The following is an 8,044-nucleotide window of genomic DNA, read 5'->3' as shown; positions in this document are numbered from 1 at the left end:
CCATCATCCACTTCGCCTCCACCACGGGCACCGGTTACAGGACAAGTGTCGGCTCGTCCGATGTGCAAGTTCCTTACAAGGAGACTAGCTTCCCCATTTCTCAGAGGAAGTGCCTGAAGCACACGGGATAGCAGTCTTCCTAAAATCACTCGATTTTCAAGAACTGGGATTTGCACTGGGTCTGCCTGCCTCCCAGCCCCCAGGCTCTCTCAAGAATGAGCCCTGAGGCCCCTGCTGGTTAAAGGCTGCTGAGAACCAGGCCAGCAGCTCAGCCAGAGGAGCTGTGGCTGCCCCCGGGCTCAGGGAGTCTACGAGCTAATACTAAGGCACAGATGGGTGGCAGGAGCCTCATTTTCACAGAGCGGGGTGGATTCGAGCATGCCCAGGGGCCCAAGGGTCAGCCTCAGAGGTTACTCCAGAAATCTACGTGGGGGTCCCAGGGCCTCTGCTCCTCTAGTGACAGGGCCTTTTGTCTGCCTGCCCTGTTAGACTGTGTGTAAGCTCATGGGTTAGGATACTTAGCAAAGACGAATTAATTAACCATCGGCTCAGTCCGATGGTTGAAAGATGTTCCTGTTTCAAGGGCCTTAACATCACTTTGAGAGACAAGCTCGCATCCATTACTTATTGACTTTTTAATCTGGCAGAAAATAAAACTTCTGGCCCAGCTGGGGTGGCCCAGCTCTGCGATCGGGCACCACAGGGAAAAGCGGGTCCGGCTGCCAGGCTGGCCTATGCATGTCAGGCACGTGAGCCTGGGACCCTGGATGGCTGGGAAGAGTCGGGGAAGGACCGTGGCATGAGAGCCGTTGGGATGCTTACCTCCTCTCTGTCGCAACAAAGGAATGAATAACTTTTAGGAAAGGAACAGCATCAGGCCGGACAGTGGCATGGTAGTTGGGACGGCTGGCTCCCACGTGGTCAACTGCAAGGTTCGAGTCCCAGGCCCGGCAGCTTGTGAAGCACTTTGGGTCATATGTGTGTGCCCAAAAGGAGAATGGAGGAGAAGGGACTGCAGTATCATCCTCCCAAGGGGTAATTTCTCTCTTTCTCTCTCTCTGGCGAATACACATACCATATAGCAAAAATTCCAAAATAAATAAAACAAAACTAAATATGCAAAGAAAGTAACAGTGCCTACTGAAGGAACAACAAGCTCACGGTCCTCCCTTAGGAGGCTGCTGAGGCCTGCAAAGAATACTGGGAGTTCAGAAATTTCACAAACAGCCAGGCTTTTTCGCTTTAACTTCTTCAGTCAAAGGGGAGGAAAAATCTAGCTTTTGCAGGTGCTGGGGCCAAAGGGGAGTCTGCAAGTGCATAGCCCCTGGCATAAAAGAGGGGGGGGGGCTGAAACAGCCCCTCCCTCGCCTGAATCAAGCACTTTTCGTCCCAGTGTTACGAGCGTGTTTGGTGGAGCTGGTGAGGGAGGAAGGAGGTGGGGCAGCCGTCAACCCGGCCTTCCATCAGCCAGTCTGGATCCCGGTGTGCTTCAAAAGGCTACTGTAATATGCTCCCAGGGGTGACTTTCTGGGCCCTCTGGTCTCAAAACAATCCCTCTCGGTGCCCACTTTCCTAGCAGACTGGAGCCCTCCAGGGTCTCCGGAGGCTGGGGCTGTTCACTCCTGTTTCCTGACACCGGCTCCAGGCCTGGTACTGCACGTGATTAGCCCAGCTCACAGATGAGGAAACTGAGGCTCAGCTGTGAGACTGAGCTGAGCGACAGGTCTGGGGACTAAGGAAGGACAGAGGGCCCAGAGAACAGCGGGCCCTCGGCGAGATCAGATTACACGAACAGGGCCTACTTCCTGGTTAGACGCCGTGACAGTCCTGGGAGACAGTATTGCAGCCCGAGGCTGAGTGGGGGTACAGAAGAGCTCTTTGGGTCATTTGAGATTCAGCTTCCTTTTTTTTTGCAACTTCCTTTGAGTCCTAAACTATTCAAAAATAAAGAAGTAAGGAGAGAAGGAGGGAGGAGACACGGGGTCTGCTCTCCTTGCTCTGGGGGGTGGGGAGCTCGGTACCTTCAGAACCGCCGGATCCATGCCTGGGAATGCGGGCATCCTCTGTGGATGGCCAACGGGCGTCCTCTCAGCCCTGGGTGGCTTCTCCTCCTCATCTGACTCTTCCCTCTGAGGCGATTTCTCTTCTGTTACAAAGAAAAGGGCAGTGAGGTCCTCAGCAGCCGCCAGTTACTGGGGCGCTTTGGACCAGACCTGTGCACGCACGCAGTGTCTGCAGTGTCTCCTGAGAGCCTACACAGGAGACACGGCGGCCCTGGGACGGGCGTGGGTGCCTGCTTCGATGCTCTCCCTCCTTCACAACCCTGCCCCTGCCAGGAGGGACTGACGACAGACAGAGGCCCTCTCTCCTGGGAGAGGACACAGACAGACCTAGCCCCGGGCCCTGGCTCATTCCGAGTCTGGGGAACAGAAGGACATCTTCAGGAGAGACAAGAGAGGAGACAGAGACACACTGAGCCGAAGGTGCTCTTAGGGCACAGCCCGCAAGCTCCATGTGTCTGGGAAGGGCTGCCCAAAAGTGCCCCAGGAAGCCAGTTCGCCTCGCCCCAAACTGCCCCCTCCAGGACTGAACCCTGTGGCGCGTCTGAGGCTCAGATGGCTTCATCAAGTCGGGAAGTTCTTCCCCGAGTTGAATCCAAGCCCTTCCGCCGTTCGGTGCGGTATCTGGGGAGGAGACAGGACCTGGGCGCACCTGTGGAGTCCTTGAACATCCATGCGCTGTCAGGCTCCTCCAGAGACCCACTCTCCACCTCGCTGAGCCGGCTGCGCCGCAGGGTGTGGGAGATGGGAGCCCGGCGGCGGCTTCTCTTGCTGAGCTGCACCCGGGTCTTGAGGGCACTTGAGTCGAGGACTGAGGTTTGCTTGGGAAGAGGAGAGAAAAGAACAGGGGACCGTCAACTGAGCACGCCTGCTAAGAGGGGTGGCACGCGTCGCTTTGGTACACGAGAGGCTGTTGAGCTGGCACATGGGGCCAGGGCTTCCACATTGTAACCGTCTCCTGAATTCCCAAAGCCTCAGTGTCTCCATGAAACATGGAGCCTCCATGGGGCTGATCGCAAAGCTCTAAAGGAACCATGACCCCTGACTGCTAGCACAGGGACTAGCATACAGCAGGTACACAGTGGGACTGGCGCACAGCGGGCGCGCAGTGGGAGTGCCTTTTCCTTCCTGGTGACATTGTATGGCCGTGGATGTTTAAGTAATGCTCGGGACACAGCAGGGGCCCTGTCACCGTTAGCTTGTTGATTGAATAACTAAATGCATCGTCTATTTAAATCCTTACAACCACCATATTTACAGAGTCCACAGTTGAGGGGTTCTCAAAGGGCTCCCTCCTTTTCTCACAAAAAGCCAGGGGATGGAGGGAGGGGACGGGGCATGGCTAACACCGGGCATCCGTTTCCAAGCATCCCTGAAGACACACGCTGAGAGGGGCAGGGGGAGGGGCAGCGAGGGTTCCCAAGATCACCATCGTCCCCCTGTCCATCCGGGTAGGAGGTGGCCAGCACCTGGCTTCGCGATCTCCAGGGAAACGGTGATGAAGCACACAGAGCCCTAGGTTTCAACCCTGCTTGGTTCAAATCCCAGCAATGTGATCTCGAGCAAGGGATTTCAACCTCTCTGGGCTGGAAAGTCTCTAGTCATAAAAAAAATGAAACACTGGGGCTGGCAGGTGGCATGGTGGCTAAGGGTGCTGGATTCCCACGTGACTGACCACAGTTCGAGTCCCAGACCTGACGACTTGCTTTCTCACTCTCCCAGCTTTCTCTTTCTCTCTTGTCCCTCTCTGACCACATTTAAATAAATAAATAAAGTTAAATAAAATAATTAAAAAAAAAAAAGAGGTAATTCCAGTGTCCCCTTCCCGGGGGGCAGGGAGAAGTCCCTGAGCTCAGGCATGGAGAGCCTGTGTCCTAGACAGTGCCTGCCCGGGCTCCCGGCCGAGAGCTGCAGCTGCACGAGGCCTCTCTCTCCACGGCGAGGTCGTGCTGGTGTGTGACATGCTCATTTCTTCCTCTTGGGTCCATCTGGAGGAACCCCACACCCCCAGGCCTCTGTGGTGGCAATGGCAGGCTTTCAGTGGGTCACTTCTCAGAGTGGTAAGTGACAGGCACTACGCTGGGGGCAGCACAGGTGCTGCCCATGCCGGCCACAGTGGTGCCCTGGGGTGGGGACGCTTGCAGGGGCCGGGGAAGAGGGAGGTCCCAAGGCGTCCACCTCTGCCACACCTGAAGAAGGGCTCGCCTCTGGCACCAGCAGATGGCGTAATGGTTCCATCACGGGACTCCCGCGTAGTCAACTGTGGTTGGAGTCCCAGATCCAGTGGCTTTAACCTCACACTGGGGGCATGTGCCTGCCCCAAATCCCAGGAGAATGGAGGAGAAAGGATTGCAGCATGGTCATCCCCCCAGGGGGTGATCTCTCGCTTTCTGTCTCTCCCACGACTACACATGCCCTATAGCAAAAAAATCTCTCAAAAAAAAAAAGGGGGGGGGGGAACTGGCCTCTCCAGACACTAAGAGCCAGTGTGTTAGAGAGTGGGAGGGAAGAACACCACAGGAGGGAGGGATGGTCTGGGTCCTTGGCATGGTCCAGGGGCTGGCTTCTTTAGGGTCTCACCTCCCCATTCAGCCTCCAGCAAATGGTCCCCAGGGGAGACCCAAGCCATGACAGGCATCCCAGTCAACCTCAGTGCAGGGTAGCCAGGCAGGGAGGACACATGCTCAGGGACACCAGCGTTTGGAATTACTCAGTGGCCACGCCGATGTCCCAACCTGTGAAATGAGCTGAAAGTCTCGAGCTTTTGGAGTTAATGAGCACCTGCGTGGCCAAGTGGCTGATACTCAGAGACAGTGGCTGTGGACACCGTCCCTAATTATCACGGACGCATCGTGTTCTGGAAGGAAACTGCAGAAAACACGCCACAGCGTGGGGGCGCCCCAGGAACCCGTGAGCTGGAGCCATGCTTGACGCCCCTGGTGCAGACTTACATGGATGAAGGAGAAGTCGTCCGCTCTCTTTACAGGGGTGTCCGGTGCGGGGGGCCCCTCCGTGCCGTCGGTGGAGTCCAGGTCGGTGCTGGAGCGGTCCGCGCTGGTGCTCCGCTGGTCCCTGGAGTCGTGCTGGTCCCCCACCGAGGTGGGCTCCGTCTGGGAGGACAGGGAGGACAGGCGGCTGCTAGGGGGCTGTCTCCGGGCCGACGTGGCACTGCTGTCCGGGGACGGGGACTCAGGGGCCAGGCTGTGACAAAGGGAAGGAAAGGAGGCATGGTCGTGGAGGTGTTTCAGAGAACCGAATTCAAATACAGAAGGCAGCAGAAGGAACAGGGCGGGGTGTGCTCTACCCGCCAGGAAGTCCCACGGGGTGACAGTTGGAAACAGCACAAGGCATGCCAATCCCAGCCAGGTGCTGCTGGCGGCGCCCCTGGAACACCTGGACAGGTAAGGGAGGGAGTCTGTGCCAGTCAAGACCCTCCGGCTCTGCACTGAGTGGTCACAGGGGGTCATTGGGCCCACGTAACGTGGCAGGTGAGAGCTGAGATGTGCCGTGAACATTAGATAAACATTGGCGCTTCGACGAGGGGATGGAAACAAGAATGTAAAATGTCTCATTAACTTCCATGGTGATCACACATGGAAATGATCGTATCTCAGACCTGTTCGTTGACAGTAGACAGTATGTGTTGTTAAAATGAATGCCGCCTCGGGCCAGCAGGTGGTGCAGTGGTTAAGGCCTTGGACTCCCACACGATCGACCACAGTTCGAGTCCTGGACCCAGGGGTTTGAAACTCGTGCCAGGCACATGTGCATGTATGCCCAAAATCCCAGGAGGAGAATGGAGAAGGGATTGTGGCATGGCCATTCCCCTGAGGGGTGATTTGTCTCTTTCCGTCTCTGTCTCTCTGGTGAGCATATGCACCCTATAAAAATCTCTCTTAAAAAAAAAAATCTTATGTCACCTGTTCCTTGTGACTTTTTGATGTGGTCACTAGGCCATTTAAAATTACTCAGATGTCGGGACCAGCAGTTAGCATAATGGTTATGTCGCTGGACTCTCATGTAGTCAACTGCAGTTCAAGTCCCAGATCCAGTGGCTTAAACTCACGCCGGGCGCGTGTGCGTGCATGCCCAACATCCCGATAAGAGAATGGAGGAGAAGGGATTGCGGCGTGGCCATCCCCCCTGGGGGGAGATTTCTCGCTTTCTGTCTCTCTGTCTCTCTCTGTCTGGCGAGCGCACATGCCCTATAGCAAAAACCTCTAAAAGAAAAATGACACAGATGTCACATATTTGCAGTTCATGTTGTTTGAGGGCACTTCAAACAGTTCATGGAAAACTGGAATTAGGTCCAAGTTTATTTTGGTGCAAAAAAAAAAAAAGGAAATTCGTGTATAGTTGTTTTCATAGTGAGTACTTTCCATGACCTTGTTGAAGACCCCTTGTGTTTCTGTCGGACAAGTCCGATGTAGCGCAAATGATTACCAGTGGCAGGATGGGGGGCCGGGGGTGCAGGGAGGGGAGCTTCTGCACTGTTCGTTTGCCCACTCATTCATTCAGTAAATATGTATTGAGCACTTACTATCTGCCAGGCATTGTGCTAAAAACTGCCACTTAACCCTCTCCGCAATCCTGTGAGGATTCTTTTATTATGTTGTTGGGGGAGTCATGACGTATTTCTCTGTTCTTCCATACAAAAATGCATCAGGACTTTCCTGATAGCCCAGTATAATCCTCTGACCTTTACAGCCCTATAAGGTAGGATTATCCTCATGAAATTAAATAGTCAGCCCTTTGTATCTGTGGGTTCCATAGCCACAAATTCAACTAGCCAAGGCTTAAAATACTGAGAGATACTGAAAATATTTGAGAAAAAAATAAGGCAAAAAATAATGCAATAAAAAAATACAGCAGACCAACCCTTTACGTAGCACTTACACTGCATTATAAGTAGGTATCACAAGTAATCGACACAAGATTTAAAGCGTATAGGAGAGCCCGGAGGAGGTGTAGAGGGGACAGCAGCTGGATCCCACATGGCTGACTGCACAGGCGAGTCCAGGACCCCGCGGCTTGAAAATCACACCAGGTGCATGGACATGCATGCCCAAAATCCTGGGAGGAGAATGGAGAAGGGAATGTGGAGTGGCCATCCACCCTGGGGAGTGACTTCTCACTCACTCACTCTCTTTCTCCTGTGAGCACATGCAGAAACTATAAGTCAAACAAAAAGCCAGTGCACAGAGGATGTGGGCAGGCTATATGGTATGGCTATGTGTAAATCCTGCACCCTCTCATGTAAGGCACTAGAACTGCCTACGATTTTGGAGTCTGTGGGGGTGGGACCCCCAAGGATACGGAAGGACAACTACATCACCCCATTGACCTTGTTAGAGGAGGAAACTGAGGCACAGAGCTGTGATCGCCTGCCCGAGGGGGCAGAACTGGGATGGAGCCAAAGCGGTCTGACTCTGAGACCCACGTCCTGGGCCCCTCCTATTCCTGAAATGTTCCCATCATCGCGAACATAGCTATCATTTGGGTTACTGGAACCACATAAGATAGAAAATGTATAAATAAAGCAAGCCATTACCTCTTCCCACACAAGTAGCTCAGGTTATAGAAAACCCTGACCTGAGAAAGGGCAGGTGGGCACATCTGACAGGTGGGTGTGCCCCGAAAGCCCCCAGCTGCACCCTGCGTGTGCTGGCATTTCACCGTGCTTCTGGTCCACTCTGGGATGGTTTTACCACTTGGGATATGGAGGATGTTGAAGTCGTTGGCCGAGATCATGAATGACCAGGGAAATCCCACCAAGGAGGCAGCAGATGGCAGCACTGTCCCAGGCTGGGCGCACCCAGGCGCCAGGACCAGAACAGAAGGGGGAGGCTGCAGTGCCTCTGAGGGGCAGCAGAGGGCGCCCGCCCACAGGAGTGCCCAGGGTCCAGTGGCCAGGATTCATGGGTCCAAGGGCATTCTGGTGAAATTTCAGCAGCTCATTTAACTAAACACATTTCACAGATTAG

At 54.4% G+C, this 8,044-nt stretch overlaps 1 protein-coding gene across 1 annotated transcript in view; it reads right to left on the bottom strand.

Moving 5' to 3' along the window:
* The window catches only part of KIAA1671 (KIAA1671 ortholog), a 150,862-nt gene that overhangs the window by 2,736 nt on the left and 140,082 nt on the right, over positions 1-8,044 (bottom strand). Inside the window, exons 6-8 of the mRNA XM_014587610.2 lie at positions 5,012-5,261; positions 2,713-2,881; positions 2,022-2,146 (exon numbers count right to left, since the gene is read on the bottom strand). Coding sequence (XP_014443096.1) covers positions 2,022-2,146; positions 2,713-2,881; positions 5,012-5,261 — 544 coding nt within the window. The remainder of the gene's footprint in view (positions 1-2,021; positions 2,147-2,712; positions 2,882-5,011; positions 5,262-8,044) is intronic.

Source organism: Tupaia chinensis, unplaced genomic scaffold (assembly GCF_000334495.1).
Source record: "Tupaia chinensis unplaced genomic scaffold, TupChi_1.0 Scaffold000226_1, whole genome shotgun sequence".
In the NCBI taxonomy this organism is placed as follows: domain Eukaryota; kingdom Metazoa; phylum Chordata; class Mammalia; order Scandentia; family Tupaiidae; genus Tupaia; species Tupaia belangeri.
This window is presented reverse-complemented; position numbering and strand designations above follow the sequence as displayed.